This window comes from Sinohyriopsis cumingii, chromosome 3 (assembly GCF_028554795.1).
Source record: "Sinohyriopsis cumingii isolate HCF-2022 chromosome 3, ASM2855479v2, whole genome shotgun sequence".
Classification (NCBI taxonomy): Eukaryota; Metazoa; Mollusca; class Bivalvia; order Unionida; family Unionidae; genus Sinohyriopsis; species Sinohyriopsis cumingii.
The window spans coordinates 53,035,417-53,060,603 of NC_142963.1; the positions used below are offsets into that span (position 1 = coordinate 53,035,417).

The window sequence follows — 25,187 nt, forward strand, 5'->3', positions numbered from 1 at the left end:
TTCCAGAAGGCAGGGTTAAAAAAGCTCTTCCATGATTTCAGCCAATCAGTGAAGAGAATAGTGCAGAATAATTGAATAATTTCATGGGCTTATTTGGACTGATCAAAATCACAAAGTGATGAGTAACACATTGTGATATCAAAAATATGAAAATGCACATACCGACTATGTGACAAGTAAAATTATCCTTCAATGTCATGAGTGATATTATTGTTTATATTATAAAAATGTTCAAGTTGTGTTAGAATTTTGAGAAAAATCAGTGTAATTATATCAAGACAAATGTTTGTCATGGCTGCTTATGGATTGAGGGCTCATTCACAACATCAGTTTGTACATTCAAATGTTTCGTCTACTATATATACATCTACTATGCCGCTTGTAAGTCATAAAACACTGGATAATTTTGTTTCATTTATACTGAAATATTACAGTGGTTAATAAAGTGCTTTATAATTTGCATCTATTATTCCATTTGAAATCTTTTGCAATGTAAATGAAATTTACTGAAATTTCACTGAAAAAGTCCCGAGATTTCAGTATGTTACTGTATAGTAACTCTGAAATTTCCAAATTTCAGTCAAATTTCACTGGTATTTCAGTGAATTTAGCTAGTACTTCAATTAAATTTTAGCTAAAGTAGTGAAATCTTGCCAAAGTGTCAGTGAAATGTTAGTGAGATCCCACCAAAATTTCAGTTTTGGTCTCAATTTTATAATCTAAGTGATATTTTTTGTGAGATCTCAATGATTTCAGTGAAATCCCACTAATATATTGACCAAAAATGTTCAGTGAAATTTCATGAAATTTCAGTGAAATAACCATGAAATTTCAGTGAAATTTCAGTCACATATTTACTAAGAAATCCCAAATAATCCTATGTGTTTACCTCATTGTATATATACTAATTTCACTCGACCTAAAACAATAAAAGGGTGTTCATTATCACCTGGGAAAGCAACATGGGTGCCGGCTTTACAAGCAATGGGATTAAGGTCACATTATCAAATTCATGGCTTGATTAATGGATTGTCAACTGAGAAAACAAACGTTAGTGCCACTTCACAAGCTAAAGGAGGATTACAGTTAGATTTATAGAATCTTTTCTGTCTCACTTATAAGACTGCCCAAACTGCATGATTAAGATTTTCTGTAAAAAAAAATGTTGACTTGCAGGTGATTTTATATAGTATGCAAAATGCCTGAAAAGTTTCTCCTGAAAAATGGAATTTAAAGAAGTTCTGAAAATTTTAGGAATAACGACTGAATATTTGCTTTAGAACAAAACTGATTTAAAAAATAATACTATCAAGATTTGCTTCACAATATTTGCATGGAAATCCCATTTAATAACTGAACCTCCTCCAGTCAGAGGTAAACTGTGTTTGTCCTTTTCACTCAGGTGGCTTGCTTAAGATTGGTTTGACTATGCAACAAGTGAAATTGTTTACTTTAGATGTCTTTCCTTTTGCTTATTAGCAAGCAAAATATATAGCTTACAAACCCCAAATACTTGCATGAGTTTAGTGTAAAGTAAAAAAATTCTTACCATTTTGTGGCAAGATGGTAGCTTTATAAATGTTAACATTCTGCAAAAGAACAGGTAGGTTTTCATATAGTTCTCCATGATATTTGGCCAATGTTTTCCAGGCTAGCACAACATAACCTGCTGCTGGGAAAAGCATCCGTCCATCAATGTTGTGTTCTGTCAAGTAGAAGTCTGGAGATTCTGGTGAAATCTCCATTTCAAAAGTGCTGTCAGAGTGGTGGCCATAACCACCACTCAGGAAGTTATCTGTACTTGGGACATCCCAGATCTTGGAGTGGTCCCACTGGACAACTGGGGACACAAAGGGGGTACCCCTTGGGACAGGGAACTCAACGGGTGGGTAGACTCCAAGTGGGTTCAAGTTTAGTCCATTTATAAAACATCTGAAAATTTAGACAGGGATAAAATATGATGAGAAAAAAACTACTGAAAGTCATTCAAAATTATCTAAGTCAACAGTGTTGTTCCTATCCTGATTCAGAAGATACTGCAAACACTGCCATTCCTAGATGGTATCATTACCTGCTCCACTTCAGGATATAGCCCACCCTCTTTAATAATGGCTGTCCTATCTTAAATCTTCCAAGATTCCAACTTCTCTTTGGATTATTGAAACAAGAGTACCATACCATGTACCAACTTATTTTTCAGGAAATATTTTTCTGCTTTTAATCTCTGTGACCTTGAGCTCTGAAATAATTGACACTAAAATCAAGGGGAGTATTTCTGATTAGTCAAGGTTTTCAGAATAGAACATTAGTTATTTTCTGGAATGTTTTTTTAAACATGGAATTGCTTTGACTTTTTAACCCCAAAATTAAAGATAGGTGTCTACCTTGTCCCAAATGGAAGCCATCTACAAAGTTTAGTCAAGACAAGTGACACTGAACTAATTTTGTAGAATTTTGTTTTACTTTCTTTGTTTTTGTCCCTTTTACCTTTATTTTTGACCCTCTGACAAAAAATGTTTCCAGTACAAATAAACCACAAAGTATGCTGAAAGAAAAGATCAACTACTCAAGATATCATGTGGGAACTATCAGCTTTAAGTGTTACTGTGCCTTGACTGTTGAACCCCAAAACAACTGGAATTTTCTTACCTCTCAATGCAAGCCACAGGCAAAGTTCCATCAAAGCATCTGCTATACAAGTCATTTTGTGGACAAAAATAATTTTTTTATTTCAGTCCCTGTGATTTCAACCATGACCTTTTGAACTCAAATCAATAGGCCTTCAATGCAAGATACTTATAAAGTTTGTTTATGGTAGATGAGGAAGAATTGGAGTCACTGTGTAGAAATGAAATAGGGAACTGTTAGATACATGTACACAATCTAACATAATTTTATGTCTGCCTCATCAAGGACAATGTCATGGCTTTTAAGTGGTGAAAAATTGGCTGTATAAAGAATCTGGTCCTGAATTATCATTTTTCAAAAATGAGGTGGCATCATTGTCAATGTTAATAGGTTTCGGTTAATTTAGCTTTCAGCAGTAGTTTACTTGTGGACTCGACATGCAGACCCTGGCCTTCTTGTCTTCAATTTAGGCACATCAGAAAAGTATGAAGTCAGTCATGTCGTAGCCTAACTTTGTGGTGCTGCAGTTGAAGCTGTATATTTCACATGTTGACTCCAGTGTAATGGAAATTTTCCACTCAAAATATCCATGAAAATATGAACCAAGGGGAAATGAATGACCTGCTTAGCTACATCTGCCTCAACATGATCCTGTATTATCATGTGAAATGGATTTCAAATGTGATGATTTAGTGAGTGCTTTAATATAACCGATTTTCAATTCCATTCAAAAACATATTTGTGTTTCATTACTACCCCAAGGCAATTTATCTAACCCAGCATATAACATTGTTTTGATGTATTGCCCTCCATTTTCAGAGACACTCCATTACATCCTTCATTTGAATTATCTTCCAGTGTTTTATAAAATATTCCACTACATTATTCATCGCCAATCTTTTCACATTCCTGCCACCACTGACAAAGTTGGAAATAATCAGCAAATTTCCATTCAGCCATGCTTTATTTAACCTACAGGAATTAATGGACCAAAGTTTGTGCATGCACAAATAAGGAAAGGGCATCAATTGCAAAAACCCTCTAGAACAATCATAACGCTGTTATTAATATTTGGAAGGATTTCCAATCATCCTTTTGTAAGAACCTACATATGCATACTTTGAAATGGACAGAGGTATTTTGATTAAAACTATTGTTCCTTTTAAATTTTAAATTTTTTATTGATTCATCTTAACACATTAACCCCTAGCGATGAATTTACGGGGCAGGAGGTAGTAGCCTACTGCCAAGCTCTGTAGCGTCATGGTCATGCATGATACACTAAAGTGGGTGGTATTATAGAAAGGTAGACAGATGTAGCTCTACAATGATACCAAATAATCTGGAATATCTAGTTGCAATAAAAAATACAGATAGAAAAACCTCATTTTTTGGACCCAACATTTTTTTAACGCAAAATTCGCCCGTGGTCGGAATCTCATTTTGTGTCTGGATTTTAGACTTTTTGGTCTCAGATCTAAGGCAAACTGGTATGAACTGCAAACAGACAGATGAGCCTTTGCAAAAAGCAGGATAAGATTGGCATTTGGAATAAAGAGTGGTCTCCATACAAAAATAATGGCTCCGTTTAGCAAAAAAAAATAAAGTCCAACTTTTACCCTTCTGCTCATGCGCGAGTCAAATAGCCAATGAAAAATGATGTTTCTAACACAACTAGGCAGTATGTTATTGAAAGATGACTGGGGATTTGGTGTTTTCGAGTCTATTCAGAAATAGCTTTCAAAATGCGTTTCCTACTCAATTTTCAGGCAAAATTGGCAAAAAGCTAAAGGGGTTAATGTGTCAACAGTTAAATAAAAAGTACTTACTGTGCAGATTAATTATTTATATGCACAACTTTTATATACTTATCACTGCTTTGCTTTACACTGTGCACAAATTCCTGGTAGCATCTCTGCGATTGTTAATTCCATGACCCTGTTCTGTTACTTTATTTTCTACTGAGCAGAATCAATTCTTATACTTGCAAATTAACTAACATCATAACTTTGGGTCTCCAGTCAGAATTTACTATTCTGAAAGCTGAGGAATACAGTGTTATATCTTTTACATGCCACTGTATTGAGGTGTTAATGATGACAGTCTTTCAGCTAGTTTAAGCATACAGTGTGATATCTTTTACATGCCACTGTACTGAGGTGTTAATGCTGACAGTCTTTCAGCAAGTTTAAGCATATAGTGTGATATCTTTTACATGCCACTGTATTGAGGTGTTAATGATGGCAGTCTTTCAGCTAGTTTAAGCATATGGTGTGATATCTTTTACATGCCACTGTATTGAGGTGTTAATGCTGACAGTCTTTCAGCAAGTTTAAGCATATAGTGTGATATCTTTTACATGCCACTGTATCGAGGTGTTAATGATGGCAAAGTTTTTCAGCGAGTTTAAGCATATAGTTTGATATCTTTTACATGCCACTGTACTGAGGTGTTAATGATGGCAGTCTTTCAGCTAGTTTAAGCATATAGTGTGATATCTTTTACATGCCACTGTATTGAGGTGTTAATGATGGCAGTCTTTCAGCTAGTTTAAGCATATGGTGTGATATCTTTTACATGCCACTGTACTGAGGTGTTAATGCTGACAGTCTTTCAGCTAGTTTAAGCATATAGTGTGATATCTTTTACATGCCACTGTATTGAGGTGTTAATGATGGCAGTCTTTCAGCTAGTTTAAGCATATAGTGTGATATCTTTTACATGCCACTGTATTGAGGTGTTAATGATGGCAGTCTTTCAGCTAGTTTAAGCATATGGTGTGATATCTTTTACATGCACTGTACTGAGGTGTTAATGCTGACAGTCTTTCAGCAAGTTTAAGCATATAGTGTGATATCTTTTACATGCCACTGTATTGAGGTGTTAATGATGGCAAAGTTTTTCAGCTAGTTTAAGCATATAGTGTGATATCTTTTACATGCCACTGTACTGAGGTGTTAATGATGGCAGTCTTTCAGCTAGTTTAAGCATATAGTGTGATATCTTTTACATGCCACTGTATTGAGGTGTTAATGCTGACAGTCTTTCAGCTAGTTTAAGCATATAGTGTGATATCTTTTACATGCCACTGTATTGAGGTGTTAATGATGGCAAAGTTTTTCAGCTAGTTTAAGCATATGGTGTGATATCTTTTACATGCCACTGTATTGAGGTGTTAATGATGACAGTCTTTCATATAGTTTAAGCATAGCCATTTACAACTGAATTGAAGCAGATTAAAACATTACTCTTCCATGCAGGTTAAAAAAATCATTAACTGATCATTTATTGTCAATAAATGATCATTTAATGTCATTAATTGATTAGTAATTGTCTTTAATTGATCATTTACTGTCAATAATGGATTAGTTACTGTCACTAAGTGATCATTTACTGTCAATAATGGATTAGTTACTGTCACTAAGTGATCATTTACTGTCAATAATGGATTAGTTACTGTCATTAACTGTTAATACTCTGAATAGTCAACATCATTTAAGATACACCAAAATGGAATGTATTATCAAACAGGAAAGATATACTTGTATAATGATATCAAATGTTCACTTTCAACTCACATTAAAAACTACAGTGTGAAAAACAATTTTTGAGGCCCAATTTTATTTCAGGAAATAAAAATTTCCATTTCAGAATAGAGATTGTGTCTGGATTGTAGACTTTTTGGGCCTTAGAACTAAATCAGACCAGTCTGAACTGCATACAGATGGATCTGTGCAAAATGTAGGATAGGTTTCAGATGTGGAATAAGATGGTGCTAGAAACCATATGTCTAATATGCAAAAAAGAAGAAATAAAATATCCCACTTTCATCCTTTTGCCAAAACGTGGTCAAAATAGCAAACTGAAATGTTTTGTATGCATCTAATCATCCAGTTACATGAAAGCTCTTGGAAATAGTAATCCCAAATATGCATCTCCTACCCCCACTTCAGGCAAAAATGAAAATAAATTCCAGGGGCAATGAGTTAATGGGTGATTTTGATGACATGACTCGATTTGAATATTCCTTGCTTAACTGATCATTTGTGCAATAACACTGCACAGAAATTAGAAAAACAGCCATTCCTTTACAATTTCTAAGAAGAAAAAAAAATAACTCATTAACCCAACATGCCACATTTCTGCATTACAAAGTAATACCCTACTTCTGAGCTCTGTCAAGTTGAAATCATTTAAGATGAACCAAAGTGGGTGGCATTACCATTTCAGGTGAAAATGAAAATAATTTCCAGGGGACAATGAGTTAACGTGGTGGCAATGTTTTCACATGTAAACATTTTAGTTTAGTTTATTGCCTGTAAATATTCACAATATTGATTATCATGTAAACAAGCATGCACAAAGTGACATCTCATCTTAGCCGGTACTGATATCCAAGCATTATATCTAGTTGTTTTATCAATTTTTCCATCATGTTCTTATTTGTAGCAGCATGGAACTTTCCTAAAAACCTTATGGATGCTCTACCAATATTATCTGATATAATGAACAAAAACTTGTTGCATGAACTCAATCCAATCATAATACGAGGTAAAAGATACAGCAAATGAAAAATCTCTTGCTGTTCAAAGTATGGCATGCACATTGGCAAGTTTGCATACCAAACAAGATGAGTCATAACCCAACATGCAGATAATGGAAACGTCATTTCAAATCTGTTCGATTCAGCATTCTGGTCATGGTGTAAAATGTATACGTTTAAAAAATTTGGTAACATCCATACAAGCCAATTCTGCAAGTCTGATCAAAATCAAATCAGATATATGGGTTCCAGAGCATTAATGAGCTCAGCCAATCAGATAGAAGATTGCCTAATTAATATACATGGATGATGCTCATTATCAAACTCATCAGAGATCTTGATATAAACATATTCCATGTTTGATCAATATATGAATAGAAATGCAGCCAACACACTGGTACATGTAACACTCATAAATGCAGCCTGCATAGTGGTACATGTAACACTCAAATGCAGCCTGCATAGTGGTACATGTAACATGCTCAGAAGTACAGCCTGCATAGTGGTAAATGACATGCTCAGAAATGCAACCAGCATGGTGGTACATGTAACATGCTCAGAAGTGCAGCCTGCATAGTGGTAAATGGCATGCTCAGAAATGCATCCAGCATGGTGGTACATGTAACATGCTCAGAAATGCAACCAGCATGGTGGTACATGTTACATGCTCAGAAATGCAGCCTGCTTAGTGGTACATGCAACACACTCAATCAATCAGATGCATACTCACCTTGTTAGTGTATATTGGTCTTGCTCATTATCAAACTCAACTGAGACCTTACTAATATTAGTATATACTCCATGTTTGATCAAAATCAGATCAGAAATATAGCCTGAAAAGTGGCAACAAGGATAACCAATCATATCCAAGATTGACTCATTAATATGCATAGATCTTGCTCATTATTGATCACATTCAAGATTTCGATGATATAAACCTTAATTCCAAGTTTCATTTAAATTGGATCAGAGATATGGACCACAAAATGGTAACATGCAATTGATGATTAATGGATGCACAGTGCTTGACACAAGAACATACATGAAGTTTACTTGGCCATGTGCCAAATGAGTTAAAACCAATTAGAAAATGAACAACTTTCAGATTAATCTGAAAACTGACCATCTATACTTGCTTACAATTCATGTCAAACTGCAAACTGCACAAACCAAGATCTGCCATTGCATAATGGTCGGTGTCTATGCAGCTCGTCTGGAGTTGTCAGAAAAACAAACAACATAGACACTGATATGTTGATGCATTATGCAATGGTAGATCAGGGTCTGTGTTGTCTGCATATGGAAGTGACCTTTTAGCAAGTACAGATACCTTTGCACTGGACAAATGAAACAATACCATATTTTACTATTAACTTTCCAAAACCGGAGAAAAACTCAAATTTATCTCCATTACTACTCACTTTCCTAGACTGGAGAAGAACTCAAGGTTATCTCCATTACTACTCACTTTCCTAGACTGGAGAAGAACTCAGGGTTATCTCCATTACTACTCACTTTCCTAGACTTGAGAAGAACTCAGGGTTATCTCCATTACTACTCACTTTCCTAGACTGGAGAAGAACTCAGGGTTATCTCCATTACTACTCACTTTCCTAGACTGGAGAAGAACTCAAGGTTATCTCCATTACTACTCACTTTCCTAGACTGGAGAAGAACTCAAGGTTATCTCCATTACTACTCACTTTCCTAGACTGGAGAAGAACTCAGGGTTATCTCCATTACTACTCACTTTCCTAGACTTGAGAAGAACTCAGGGTTATCTCCATTACTACTCACTTTCCTAGACTGGAGAAGAACTCAAGGTTATCTCCATTACTACTCACTTTCCTAGACTTGAGAAGAACTCAAGGTTATCTCCATTACTACTCACTTTCCTAGACTGGAGAAGAACTCAAGGTTATCTCCATTACTACTCACTTTCCTAGACTGGAGAAGAACTCAAGGTTATCTCCATTACTACTCACTTTCCTAGACTTGAGAAGAACTCAGGGTTATCTCCATTACTACTCACTTTCCTAGACTGGAGAAGAACTCAAGGTTATCTCCATTACTACTCACTTTCCTAGACTTGAGAAGAACTCAAGGTTATCTCCATTACTACTTACTTTCCTAGACTGGAATAGAAGAACTCGAGGTTATCTGAATGATCTTTCTTCATCAGTCCCACTATTGTGCACTCCTTGCTAAGTGACCGTTTCAACACTGCCTGAAGCAGAAGATGTGGTGCTATCTCTATGACAATGGCATTGTCAGGGATGTGGCACAAAGCCTCTTGAAATAAGACTGGACTCACTAAGTTGTTTACATGGTAATCTGCAGAGCAGTATTTAGCAAGGTCCAAGTCCCAGTCCCTCTCTGGTATGGATGTGCTGATCCAGCAACTGGTACGTGGCTTGCTTTGTATAATCTGTCAGACAAAAGGAAAGGCTTTTTTTACTGCATTAGTATGCAAGATACACAATTTTTTATTTATCGCTAATAATATAAATAAATATTGTGCACCCTGATTGTAACAAGCCTGGACTTGGTAATTTTTTAGATGCAATAAGGTCTGAATCCTTACATAAATCCACTTACCAACAGGATAAAATTTGTTGTAGCTAATAATACAGAGACTGGTATTAAAAATTAATGCCAAAGAAACAGAAGTTATGTACCTTGCAGAGATACCCTATAACAGTCAACCTAGGTGGGATTCTAACCCATTACACACTGGTTAAGAGTCTAATGTAAAAACTGAGTCACCATGTACACAACAAAACCCGCATTAGTCAGATTTGTTTTTCCAACAATAGTCACCAAAACATACTATATTAAGGCAGCACATCGATTGCCTTGCAAATCTAGCAATCTCTAGCTAAAACAAATCTATGTTACATTTTCTTGGTTGTTGTAGCAAACAAAAGTGCTAAAAAGTTGTCTGCTTGTCAAGGTGGAATTCAGACAAAGTGATCTCCCATGGATAGAGTGAGTGCACTAAATCCTGTAAATTCATTAGTTACTACTGAAGTGGATGTGCACATTCCTCAAAATATACAACTGGACATGGACTTTCAGATGGCCCACAGCATGGACTTTCAGATGGCCCACAGCATAGACTTTCAGGGATCAAAAGTGGTTCATGATGACTTGCAAGTATTTGATTAAAAATTGGATAACCTTTGGCAGAGGTGAAATAACAAGGAAACATGAACCCCAAAATGAGTTTGGAAGAAACACTCACACAAGCTTAAATTTTATTTTGTCTTCTTTAACTTGTTATTGTGTTATTCAAGATGTTTAAGGGGAATATTTAAGGGAAGCTTTTGTATTATTTTTTTGCCAATTCATGCCAAATGCCAAAATGTGCACTTTCTTCCAATTCTAAAGGTCACTGGCTCAAAATTCCTACAAGAAATTCAATAATACTTGGAAAATGTAGTTTAAACTGTGCAGGGCCAGTAACAAAGGTTCAAGAGTTTGCATTGCATTTCATGCAAAGTGGGTTTTAAGATAATATATGGAGAAAGAACATCAAGAATATGCAGACACCACAGCATAGCAGTAATGTGAACCAGAAAACCAAGAATCTGCCCATCGTGAAACTTGAAATTCCCATTGACTGTCATCAGTGGCCCTCTGGCAGAAAATTAATATATAAAAAAACTAGAAACCCTTGCAGATCTTATAATGAATCTTCACAGTAAATTATGAGATATACAACTTTTCCTTTTCATTTAAATGACAATATTCCATGATTAATCATTACTGTAACAGTACCATCAGAATCTCAATTTCAAACATTTGCCATCTTATTATAAGAGAATATGGCAAAAATTAAATATTCAAAAGTACACCATTTTCTAAAGCCCAATCTTCTATCCCACCCCCAATACAAATCTTCTCCTTTGAAATGTTTTCTCAAGAAATTAAAATAAATTCATCTTGATGGTGAAAATACATTAGATGGCAAGAACATCAATTTCTTTTTAAAACTGCTAAATGTTTGGTCAAACTCACTATGTCTAAACCAACTGCCCCAAGGTCAGACCAGATTAGAACTTCCTGCACAGTTTTGTAATGATTCATTTGTAGTCTGCAATGACACTGGTTAGCAATCAGTTAAAATTACAAATATAAATCAATTGATAGTTGGTAACAAATGTACAGCCTGGTAACAGAATGTACAGCCTTGCAATTCAAAGACTAAACATAACGGTACCTTGGTCAAAGCTTTCTTGAGCTCTGGAGCCACCTGCTGCATGTGAGGAGAGTGGAAAGCAACTCCTGCTGACTGAACCTCCCGAGTGAAGATCTGCTGATCTTGCAGTTCCTTGACAAACCTGGCTATGGAGTTGGCAGGACCAGAGACTGTTACGGTATTCTTTGCATTGTGACAGGCAGGTACAATGTCTGGAGGGCAGGTCTCCATAGCCTCCTTCCAGGAAAGTCCTGAGGAATGGTACAAAAATAATTTTTAAAGAATATTCTTACACAAAGAGGCTGGTTACATGGTATGCAACAGATGAATTTCCTGACACTAACAGCAAACTACACCTACCAACAGCTGCCATGCTCCCTTGTGGCAACCTGGCCTCTTGTACACAATGTCCTCTCCAGTAGACCGACAGCATAGTCTCCTCCGCTGTCATCGCACCATCTGCGAAGGCACAGGCAATCTCACCAATGGAGTGTCCTAGTATTCCATCTGGCCGAATACCCATTTGGGTCAACAATCTAACCAGTGCAATCTGAGGAAAATGAATTATCAGAATAAATTATTAATGTACAATTTAAAATTCAACACAAGCCCAACAAAATTACATTCTCTCAAGATTCACTGGTATTTTAAATATACACAGTTCAAACATTTAAAAGTAACTAATATTTGTTAACTTTTCTGCATCAAAGTTCCCTCTTTTTATCAACACGAGTTTTTCCTTAATCTAATTTAAGAATCCATGACAATTTTGATACAACTAGTGATCTCTTTATTCTCATGCAACAAATAAAATGGTTCCAAAATTCCAATTAGTGATGGGTGCCACAAAGTAGGATCCTAAACAGCTGAATAAAAACCAGTGTTAGGAGAAGATGGGCATTGAGGCACCATGACTTGTCTGAATGATGATGTTGATAAAACTCATCAATGCCTTGGCATTACTAGCAATATCTATAATAATAATAAAAATAATAATAATAATAATAATAATAATAATATTATATAAAAGAGTGTTCTTGAGCAAACACAAAAATATTAAGTTGATCATAAAGGGCCACAACTCTGTCCAAAATGGAGAAGTACAGCTGTATCAGACGTTCACACCAAAAATTGCATGAGAATGTACTGAATGGCTCTTGATGTATGCTGATTACTAGCAACATTTGAGGTAAAGATATGAAGCTAAAAGGGACATAACTCTGCCTAAAATGGTGCATACAACACAAAACCCATAAAAAAACTCCATGTCAAAGATGTTCTTCCCAATTTCTGCAGAATGTGTGTTCTGAGTTGTGATGACTGCAAGCAACATTCTAAGTTTCCATGTGAAAACAAGAATACTCCTTACAAAGTGCTTAACTTGGTCAAAATTAGTGTTGATCAATAAAAAGCACATGCAGGTGTATACAAAACTGTGTTCATACCAAACTGCATCATGATATGTTGAATGGTTCTTGAACTGTGCCAGTTACAAGTAAAATCCCAGATGAAGATAAAAAATTAATTGTCAAGGGTGTCACCTAATCCTACAGGGGTACAATTCTGAACATCTATCCAAAGTAAGGATCAAAATATTAATGTTTGGAACTAAATTCATTAACAATGGACATAAATCATTCTGATAGAAAATGAAAACATGAATGTGATTATTCACAAGAACATTTATTTGCAGATGTGTTAAACAATATCAAGGATGATGAAATGAAATATATTCAGATGCAACAATGTTCCTAACAAATGGCAAATATTCCTCTCTCACTTGCTTCCAATCCTACCAAAGCACCTATCTGCAACATACAATTCAAACACACACCTTCATACTAAGAGAAACAAAATATCAACTAAGCACTACAAATGATTATGAAGCAAATCAATGACAAGATATGTTTGTCAAATGACAGAATATGTTGATACGAGATGATCTTAATGCAAATGAAACAATTATTTGGCTCAAATTTGTTAACAATAAAACAGAAAAAACTTACCTGGAAAAACTACATCTGTATACTATAGTGAAGGATGTGGTTATCACATGCATATTACTGAATGGTTATAAACAGTTTTTTTACAGACTTAACTGTCAACAAAAGAATCACAAAAGTTGTCACTGGTGTTGTATTATGGGTGATGTCAGAGCCTCACCGAGTGGCTGGCTGAGGGACGAATGGTGACTAAATTGCACACTTTTGTCTCCTCATAGGCATTCACCACTATGTTGACATTGGTGAGAAATCTGGTTTGGTGCTTGAACACATCATGGCTAAGGGAAGACACCATTTAAACAAAGAGACTTCAACACCTTCTACATACAATATATGAACATGTTCCAATACTCAAAAGGCAAATACAGTAACCAAGACAGCACTTTCAGAAGACCAGGCAAGCTAAGAAGGTGTTATATACTGACCCCACTATAACATGGTAATTGGTGGTAGGTGTGGAGTTTAATGCCATTTTTCAACACACGATAGGCTATGCATGGCAGCTGGCATTAATGGTGGAGGAAGAACCTGGGAAAACTCCAAAAAGAACCACCACCCCACAAGAAGCTACTGGCAAGCTTCCTCACGTACCCACATTGGCTGAATCCTGGACTCGAACCCACGCAGACAGGTGAGATGGCAGTGATCCATAATGGAGAGTGCTTTAGACCACTCGGCCACTTGGGGCCCACCATGGTAACTGGAGTCATCAGAACCCAACCATGTTATAAACTGGACTGTGTTATAACCGCCCAATTCAGTTAGCTGGAGAAAATGATGCGTTTACCTAAAATATAATTGGGGGAGGGGGATAATAGAAGCTGGAGCAAAAATATGTGCTTTTAATTAAATGAAGACAAACTACTGTAGTGTGAAAAACACTTGTATATTGACAATTTACATTTGTGTAGTGCAATCCATAATCCGTTAAGTACTATACATGGATATAATAAACTTCATGTATGACTCTCATACCATTTGAAAACATAAATAACACGTATTTATACAAAACAAATGGTAGTCCTTCTTGTGATCTATATCCGACTGTCACTTAACAATTCAGTATAGTTGGCGCAAGTAACACATAGCTACAGCTGTTTACATGCTATATGTACATGTACTTAAATTGGCCTAGATTTTGGTCAGCTGGAGACGGCTATCATCTTGCCAAGGTTACCCAGGGGTTGTAGCTATTGATAGGGAAATGAAAACTGGAACAAATTAAAAAGTTTAACAATAACAAGTTAGACCAAATTATTATTATCCTCTAAGGTCAATCATGTCCATATTCTTGGTTTTAACAGGAACAAAGTTAAATGATAATCTTGTGAATAACTTGTTTATTGATGGTTATGGCACACCAATCAGACTCAGGGGGTGAAGGTATTGTTGTTTATGTAAGTAATGGGTTATCATTTGAAAGGAAAAATTACATTGAAGCAATATGGATCCAGGTATATGCATGTGATTTGAATTTTTAATGTAGCTTTAAATAAAATTCAGTCATATCACTAAGATGTCTGCAGTGTGGCATTTTATAGTGATGTCTATCACTGGGGCATCAAGCCACAAACATGTAGCATCATGGCCCACCCAGTCACATTATCCTGACACCAGGCTGACCAGTCCTAACACTAACCTCTTAATGCTGAACGCCTAGTGAGGCAGTCATTAGTACCATTTTTGTACGTCACTGGTATGACTCGGCCAGGGTTCAAACCTGTGACCTCCCACATCCAAGGTGGATGCTCTAACCACTTAGGCTTCTGGAGCAGTCAGGAAGTTCTGTTTTTGTGAGGATGATAAAGATGTGACCATGAAGATGACCATTAAATAAATACAAATAAATGAAAATAAAAACAATAAAATAACCAAATGAATCTCACTGTAGCTACCATTTGTTTCATCACACCATTGGAGCTGTAAATGTTTTGCATCATCACCATTACTATGCAAACAGAGGAAGGGCATCAACTGATTTGATGGTAAGTTGGATGACAAGGGAGGGAGACCAAAAATGCATTCATGAAAATGAAAAGAAAGATACACATATCAGAAATATATTTGGTCATAATCTGAGAGCTAATACAAAGCGACCCTTTATCCTACCTTGTCATTTCATCTGTCTATGCAAAGTTTATGTGCAATTATGCTTAAACACCTGGCATGCTGAAGTATGGATGGACTGATATATGGACAGGCAGGACTGAATCAAAATGATCAACTGCAATGAGTTAAAAGTAGTGTAGAAACATGGGATTTGGTGGCAGTACAGTAAATACCTAGCAAGTTGTCACCAATTAAGTAAAATTTCACACCTGAATTGCTGTGATGGTCACAAACGAGTTTAGAGGGGTGTTGAAATCCATGTCACTTCCTGATGTGACAAGGTCTAGCAGACATATCCCATAAGGTTTCAGGATCCTGTCGCTCTCCTCTATGGATTCTCGGAAGCCACTCAGTGACATCATATGACGGCCCATTCCTGACCACTGTGTACCCATCCCAGAGAAGACATACCAGATGGGGCGATGATCAGACATGCATTTCTAAAATATTCAATTTGTAAAAATACTTATTTTCCATGCTCAGATATAAACACCTACAATTTTATTCTTATTTTGTTTTCATACCTTTCAAATAAATGGGATGTAAAACTTGAAAATATGTGATGTGATTTGGATTTTTAACGTAACTTTAACAGTTTTTCAGTCATATTGCTATGATGTCTGCACTGTGACAGTTTATAGTGATGTCTAGCACTGGGGCATCATGCCACAGACATGTAGTATGATGTCCCACCCAGTCACATTATCCTGACACCAGGCCAACCTGTTCTAATACTAACCTGTTAATGCTGAGCGCCAAATGAGGCAGCTGTTAGTATCATTTTTGTAAGTCTTTGGTATGACTTGGCCAGGAATCAAATCCACGACCTCATGCATCTGAGGTGGACCCTCTAACCACTAGGCCATTTAAAATAAAAGGTATGTAGAAATTTTAAAAAAATTATATGTAAAACTTTAAAAGAAATGGTATGTACAACTTTAAATGATATGTAAAACTTTAAAATAAATGATATGTAAAACTTTAAAATGAAAGGTATCTTAAACTTTAAAATAAATGATATGTAAAACTTTAAAATTAATGGTAAGTAAAACTTTAAAATCAATGGTAAGTAAAACTAAAATAAATGATATGTAAAACTCTAAAATTAAAGGTATGTAAAACTTAAATTAATGGTATGTAAAACTTTAAAACTCTAAAATAAAAGGTATGTAAAACTTTAAATAAATGATATGTAAAACTTTAAAATGAATGGCATGTAATACTTTAAAATGAATGGCATGTAAAACTTTAAAATAAATGGCATAAAAAACTCTAAAATTAATGGTATGTAAAACTTTAAAATAAAAGGTATCTAAAACTTTAAATTTAATGGTATGTAAAACTTGAAAATAAAAGGTTTGTAAAACTTTAAAATAAATGATATGTAAAACTTTCAAATTAATGATATGTAAAACTCTAAAATTAATGATATGTAAAACTCTAAAATTAATATGTAAAACTTAAATTAATGGTATGTAAAACTTTAAAACTTGAAAATAAATGATATGTAAAACTTGAAAATAAAAGGTATGTAAAACTTTAAAATGAATGGCATGTAAAACTTTAAAATGAATGGCATGTAAAACTCTAAAATTAATGGTATGTAAAACTTTAAAACTTTAAAATAAATGATATGTAAAACTTTAAAATAAATGATATGTAAAACTTTAAAATTAATGGTATGTAAGACTTTAAAATCAATGATATGTAAAACTTTAAAATAAATGATATGTACAACTTTAAATGATATGTAAAACTTTAAAATAAATGGTATGTACAACTTTAAATGATACGTACAACTTTTAAAATAAATGATATGTACAACTTTAAATGATATGTAAAACTTTAAAATAAATGGTATGTACAACTTTAAAATAAATGGTATGTACAACTTTAAATGATATGTAAAACTTTAAAATAAATGATATGTAAAACTTTAAAATAAATGGTATGTACAACTTTAAAATAAATGGTATGTAAAACTTTAAAATAAATGGTATGTACAACTTTAAATGATATGTACAACTTTTAAAATAAATGATATGTACAACTTTAAATGATATGTAAAACTTTAAAATAAATGGTATGTACAACTTTAAAATAAATGGTATGTACAACTTTAAATGATATGTAAAACTTTAAAATAAATGATATGTACAACTTTAAATGATATGTAAAACTTTAAAATAAATGGTATGTAAAACTTTAAAATCAAAGGTATCTAAAACTTTAAAATAAATGGTATGAAAAACTTTAAAATCAAAGGTATCTAAAACTTTAAAATAAATGGTATGTAAAACTTTAAAATCAAAGGTATCTAAAACTTTAAAATGAATGGTATGTAAAACTTTAAAATTAGTGATATGTAAAACTTTAAAATGAATGGTATGTAAAACTTTAAAATAAATGGGAAGTAAAACTTTAAAATCAATGGCAAGTAAAACTAAAATAAAGGATATGTAAAACTTTAAAATAAATGGGAAGTAAAACTTTCAAATCAATGGCAAGTAAAACTAAAATAAATGATATGTAAAACTTTAAAATAAATGGGAAGTAAAACTTTAAAATCAATGGCAAGTAAAACTAAAATAAATGTAAATAAATGATATGTAAAACTTTAAAATAAATGGTAAGTAAAACTTTAAAATAAATGATATGTAAAACTTTAAAATAAATGGTATGCAAATAAGCATATTCATTAATGCATGCAAACATGCCAGCCTTAGTTACAGTCTACCATGATGTGACCATCAGGATGCATTGTAGTTAAAAGATATACTCTGGACAAGGATACAAAAAACAAGGATGCAAAAATACAAGTCTAGGATACAAAATACAAGTTTAGGAAACAAAATACAAGTCAAGGATACAAAATACAAATACAAATCAAAGAATTAAACTTTCTTTGAGGTGGCAGGGGCATGGTTATACAATGCAACAAAGTCTGTTAATGAAATATAACTAAAGTTTCATAAATATAATCTTCAAAAGCTATATACTGGATAAGTTACAGTTATATTTTCCTCTGCTATGACCTTGACACAGGGGCCCTTGCTAGGTTTAGTTTGGTTTTCATTTTGTGGGTTTTAATGTCAGTTTACATGATCACCAGTAAACTTGGTGGAAGAATAATCACCATTCCATGGAAAGTTACTGACAAGCTTTCTCACATACCAACATTAGTCGAGCTAAGACTCAAAACTGACCAGTCAGAGTTGAGATGTGCATGTAATCAGTGAAAGATGTATGCTTTTAACCACTCTGCCACTCTGGGCCCCACCAGGCTAGGTTACACAACACAATGTCTAGTCATGCTTGGGTAATGCTTCAGAATGCATGCATTCAAATAAAACAATCTTAAAATGTATGACCTGAGAATTATTGCACTAGAAAATGAGACGCTTTTAACGATTTGGGTCAGACAACAATTATGTGATAAATTATAACAACAATGTTTTCATATCATGAGATGTCAACTTGATTCTAAATGCCATAATTTACCTGAACTTCACATGTTCTTGACTTGCAATTTAAAATGGAATATCCTCTGAATGGATGAGAGGCAGGAGGCATTATGGCAGTCTCATGCAATAATGCCTGCAGATGAATGTTCCCAGGGTGCTGGAGTAAAAGATGTACTGCACTCTGAACCCCTGCAGGAGTGTGGGCAGCATACACAAACAGGGACATTTTACTGGCTGCCGAGTGTCTCCATTTAGGCCTTTTAGAATCGGCTTTCAAAATTGTATGAACATGGATTCCTCCAAGACCAAGAGTGTTGATACCATAGATCTGTCCATATAATCTAGTGTTTTCAGTAACAACATGAAGTTTTCCATTTACTATGGCAGCCATGTTAGGATCAGGACTTTTGTAGTGGAGATTGGCTGGAACCATTCCATCTTCCAGGGCAACAATTACTTTAGCAACTGAACCTAATCCTGCAAGGAATCAGAGGTGTTAAACAAAAATATTTTGTTTAAAATCAAGTTGAATTATTGTTATTTACAAAATTGTATATTTACGGAATTTTTTAAACAACAAAACTTCTTGGCCTAATTTTTCAAATGTTTCCTGCATGATGAAACCTTAAATCTGACAAAATGTGCATAGAAACAGAAGATATTGCCTCCAGATAAAGCTCCAGATAAAGCTCCCCCAAACCAAAACCATCATCCCCAAGGATGCACCATATGGGTACACAAGTAAATCTGGCTAAAAATCAATTTACTATCCCAAAGGCACACGATACAACTCAGCCACCTGACACTCTTTTCATTTTGGACAAACTACACCAACTTAGACTGTTGGTGAAAACCCCATTTTGATATCACCATCTATTCAGGAGAATGAGTACATGATTTTCAATATGTTCATTGTGGCAGCCCTAGCTGAGGTAAGATCATTCCTCATTTCATTCAAGATGTTCAAAAAGGAAACTAAAGACAAAGAAGATATAAGAGGTCTTCTGGTGAAAATCCAGATTGATGACTTTCCACTCACGACGGACAGCAATAAAAGTATTTTCAAAGTGGCCACTAAGGTGGCCATATTGGATGTCCAAGCAAAGTATTTTTTTTATTTAGGACCAAGAGTACATCATATGAAGTCTTCTGGGGAAAATCCCATGTTGATATAACTTTCTACTATAGCAACATTTTCAAAATGGCTGCTCTTGTGACTATATCTCTTTACCTTCTGCAAGTACTAATGCTGCCCTGCCTACTCAGCCTGATAAGCAGCCTGATTTCAAGCACCTGTTTGTAGGCTGAACCCCAGAGCATCATAATGGCTGCCTGAGTGAGAGGCTTCTTGAGTTAGTGCACATGCTGTCTACATTTTCTATATCAATCTTGTCCCATGCTAACTATGTAATTTAATGAAAAATAAAATTTTAAAGATTTACCAATGTTTTGTGCCACTAATTTCCACCAATAAGTACATATAATCCACAGGAATCAATGTTTATATTGACATATTCATAATAAAAAATATACCTCAATATATCTGTGTTTATAATGTACATTAGACTAATTTTCTCACCACTGTTTCGCACAACAATGTGTCCACTATTTTACTGCCAACTTGGTAATTCTCTATGACACTGCCTGAAGCAGTCTGTCTACACAACAATGTGTCCACTATTTTACTGCCAACTTGGTCATTCTCTATGATACTGCCTGAAGCAGTCTGTCTACACAAGAATGTGTCCACTATTTTACTGCCAACTTGGTAATTTTCTATGATACTGCCTGAAGCTGTCTGTCTACACAAGAATGTGTCCACTATTTTACTGCCAACTTGGTAATTCTCTATGATAATGCCTGAAGCAGTCTGTCTACACATAATTTAACTCTGAGTGATAATCAGATGGTTTGGGGATTCTTTCATGGTCAGGAAGGCATTACAAAGGGCTATATCAAATAAAAACCAGAACAGATACTTCCACCATTTCTTTGCATTTCTGCATGTACCATATTGCATTCTGATCTGGTCAGCCAAGTCAACACCCATTTTCTTCTTGGAGTAAAATGTCGGCACACAAGGTGCAGTTATCTGCTGGGAAACACCATGCCCATGCCATCGCTGAACTATGGTTTCTTCTCCAGAGCTGACGTTATAAAGAAAATTGACACATTTTCTATCTTACCATGACTGGACTCAGGAAAGGTTTCTGTGATTTTTTATGGCTTCAGGAATATCTCCTATCTGCATGTACAGTTCCAGTGCAGCAGTATATTTTGTTGGTTTTCAAAGATTGAAATAGGGCTGGACTTGAAAAATAATTATCCATGTAAACATGGTGGTTCTTGCCAACAAGTCTTCTTGTCAAGTCTGTCACAACTTGGGATCCTAGGCCATGTTCAGTGCCTCGACCTTCTTCAAGTCCACAATATACTTGAAATTCATGAACATAGCCATTCGCAGGACTGGCCCTCTCCCATACTTTTATACCAAATTTGGTAGGCTTTGCTGTCAAGTACTGTATAAAAGATAATCTGCCTTTAAACGCTATCATACCCTCATCAGCAGCTTGATCCTTGGTTGGATTATAATTTTCAAGACACCTTGTAAGGACAGTGTTTAGAACTGGTCTAATATGACACAACTTGTCATCTCCAGGTTGTCTCCATGGAAGGTTGTTAGTCACGTTAACATGAAAATATCTTAACAGCTTCTTGAATCATTCTCTTGTCATTACATCTGGAATACTGCATAAAAGTTACCCATTTTCCAAGCAATCTTTTATTTTGGAATTTGCATTACACTAAAAATGATATGTATTCCAAGAAATGCATTAATTTTTGCAACTGAAGTAGGTGACCACTTGGGATCAGGCTTCTTGCCAATTTGTTTTCCAGCATATCTGTTTGTTTCTCTACCAGTAACTGGAATATTTCTTTGGGGAAAAAATGTCAAAAGTTCTCTATCTCCCTTGCATTTTCTTCTAAAAGAAATGCTGACAATGAAACTGCTGTAAAGTTGTCCACGTTTACCAGCCTCATGTTCCAACCAGATTTGATCATGCATTTCATCCTCAGATTCAGATAAATCTGAAATGTCAGGTGTCAAAATAAGACTTATACTAATGTCTGATCCTTCATCTTGAATCTGATTAAAATCAATGTCATTTGCAATGTCATCACTTTCAAAGCCTTCAAAACTTTTGTCAAAATCATCGTTGGAATACATGAATGTTGCCATTTGTTTTACTTTCACAAATGACCTCATTTTCAATAGAATTTCCTGAATATATGCTGTAAAACTACTAATAGAATACTTTCATCATTTTATGTAATGAATATTTTCATTGGGTAAATATTTAAAAAAAGAATGCAAAGCTTTAATATGAAACATGTATGTGTGTCTCGGGGGTATCAACCCTTGGCCGGAATGCATGTATGCGCCAGCCAGGACAGAGAGATTATTATTAGCAGCTTTTATATACATTTCTGGGGTTACAAGGCTATTTTTAGGGTCACATATATGTGGCAGCTGAAGGTAAAGAGATAGTTGATATTCATGCAGAACCATTTTCATTTAGGATTAAGAAGGCACCATAAGCAGTCATCTGGTAAAATGTCTTCTGTCAGTATCATGTTCCACTCTGGTAGCAGTAACAAAATTTCCAGGATGGCTGCCAGGATGGCCATACTGGACGCCAGATTGGTACCATTTTTATTCAGACCTCATATGAAATCTTTCAGTGAAAGCCCCCATATTTATATCACCATCCAATCAAGAGGAATAGCAAGATTTTCAAGATGGAAACTTTGGAAGCCATATTGGATGTCGGACAACAGGCCATCTCAAACTCTTCTGGTCTATGATCAGTAGAGCTAAAAATAAATATGCAAATTTTGAAAGTAATTTTCAGGTGTTTATAACCACACTTTAGTTTATATTTTGCAAATTTGTCAATTCGCAATTATACAAACCCGATGCTGCTTCCAGATGACCGAGGTTTGATTTCACAGAACCAATCAGAAGGCGAGACCCTGATTTTCTGCAGAACACCTTTGACAGAGCCAAGACTTCCTGTGCATCAAGCATCTTGTGACCAATGGCATTAGCCTCAATGTACTCAACATAGGTGTGGTCTACACCTGCTTCTTGATAGATTTCGGACAAAAGCTGCATCTGGAGTGACACAGAGGGATAAGCTGGACCTGTGCAAGTAAATGTAACAAGATATTAGTAAACTCTTTGTCCTGCTTATACTTTATCTTTACTTGAACATGTCTGCCAAATGTGGCAAAATTTTACTGAATGTAACGCAAAACTTGTTTAAGTCTAGGAGATGCACTGAAAACTGTACATACTGTACATACTTGCTTGTAAGTCCAGTCAAATTGCAAACAACAGATTCTGACCTGCCGTAACTTGATGCTCTTGCAGATCAGGGTCTATGTTTGCAGACCCAGACCTGCCAGTGATAACCAATAATATATATATATATATATATATATATATATATATATATATATATATATATATATATATATATATATATATGATAACCAAGTATAGCAGCTATCCTGGAAAACTAATACAACTTTGTAAAAAAATTAAGTAAAACCTTTTTCTTGTAAAAATATCTTTTATAATGCACAAGTACACTTGTATAACTACTCAACCATGCATCAAAACATCCTATTATATCCAAATATTCACTGAACAATATTTGACTTGAGAAAAGATCCCCTGTACACTTTTTTGGGAAACAATTTCATTTCAACTTCCAACTATTATTTGTAAGAAGAAAAGAAAACAGAAATGACAACTGTTCTCTCAGTTTGGAGAGACGTACAAAGGGATTCCAAAACACACCCAAGTAATGTACCTTCAAAGCCTGTGTAGTTTAATAAACTTGTCAAAATGCTTGGCAAAAATGTCTGGTTTTAGAAATGATACAGAAAAAGAATATTTTGTAAATAAAATGATATTAGAGATGTGAATTGTGAATTCAAACAATTAATAGTCTTGCAGAAAGATGTGGTATAAAAACCACTTGTATGAAAGTCAGCTAGATCAGTGCAATCCCTCAAGACTGGAAAAATATCATTACGGCTTCATTAACATTGGAGATAGTAAATAATATCCATGTCACTCCTGTTAAATGAACAGCTTTATAAATTATTCTTTTTAATAAATCAAAACTGTTACAAAATGTAAAGAAAACTTGAGTCAGTAGCTGAAAGGAAATTGCTAAAATCTATTCCAACACAAGTCTCTTGAAAGTACTGAAGCTTTTCTGGCTGAAAATAATTTCCAGGAATACAAGACAAAACCATTTCTTTGTTTCAAATACCTTGTGCTACAAACACCAGGTGGTCAAACTGGATGCAAGATTTGCAATGTTCTCATGTAGGATCAAATATACATCAAAGATGATTCAAGCAAGAAAATTCTGAAGCCCCTATCCCTTACAATTGGATTTTATTAAATGCAAAATGATCATTTGGAGAATTTTTAATTTCCCTCAAAAGATTTAATTATAATTTCCTTTGAAAAGCATGGATTATTGTATGATGATGATTATTATTATAATTATTATTAGAACCGTTCCCAACTCTGGAATATATTAAAAGTTGCTCCAGAGTTTATTTATTCAGATTAAAATGTCTTTTGACAAGAAGTGTCATAAATTCATTTTATTTAATAAATTTTATTTCTACATCACTGGAAATGAGCCTCGTTTTCAAAATTATTATTACTTTAGTTTGTGTATAATTTAAATAAAAAATGTGAGTCTGCAAATATTTTGTAAACATCTTGTTTGGAATTGTAGTGACAGTAGTTGTGTTGTTGCTCTTTTAGCACAGGTCTTCATCAAGAGACCTAGTACTGTCAAAAAAACTATATCCAGCTTCATTCAGAGCACATCACTTTTGGCTACTTGGTGTTGTTCAAATAAAAGTGCTGCAATATGATGCCTTTATTTACTGTCATGCTGAATTTCATTTCTGTTCTAAAGGATTGAATCTTTTGCAATTGATTTATGTAGTCCTATCACAAAAAAATGGCATTGCTATTTATACTTGCAAACCACCATCAATACAAACAGCAATGTAAAGAAATGATACAGTAAACAAAAATATCTAATACTGAATTCCTTTATCTATAAAAATGCATGAAATAGTGATTAAAAACATTCAGCTTGGATTACTAGACCAATTGATCCTATCTATACATTACCCTG

The 25,187-nt window shown here is 34.6% G+C and overlaps 1 protein-coding gene across 1 annotated transcript in view; it reads right to left on the bottom strand.

The window, feature by feature from the left end:
- LOC149802870 (fatty acid synthase-like) overlaps window positions 1-25,187 on the bottom strand; it is a 134,921-nt gene that overhangs the window by 90,798 nt on the left and 18,936 nt on the right. Inside the window, exons 7-13 of the mRNA XM_089952315.1 lie at window positions 22,924-23,154; window positions 18,986-19,425; window positions 15,694-15,924; window positions 11,733-11,922; window positions 11,394-11,623; window positions 9,298-9,599; window positions 1,550-1,932 (exon numbers count right to left, since the gene is read on the bottom strand). Of these exons, the coding sequence (XP_089808441.1) occupies window positions 1,550-1,932; window positions 9,298-9,599; window positions 11,394-11,623; window positions 11,733-11,922; window positions 15,694-15,924; window positions 18,986-19,425; window positions 22,924-23,154 (2,007 nt within the window). The remainder of the gene's footprint in view (window positions 1-1,549; window positions 1,933-9,297; window positions 9,600-11,393; window positions 11,624-11,732; window positions 11,923-15,693; window positions 15,925-18,985; window positions 19,426-22,923; window positions 23,155-25,187) is intronic.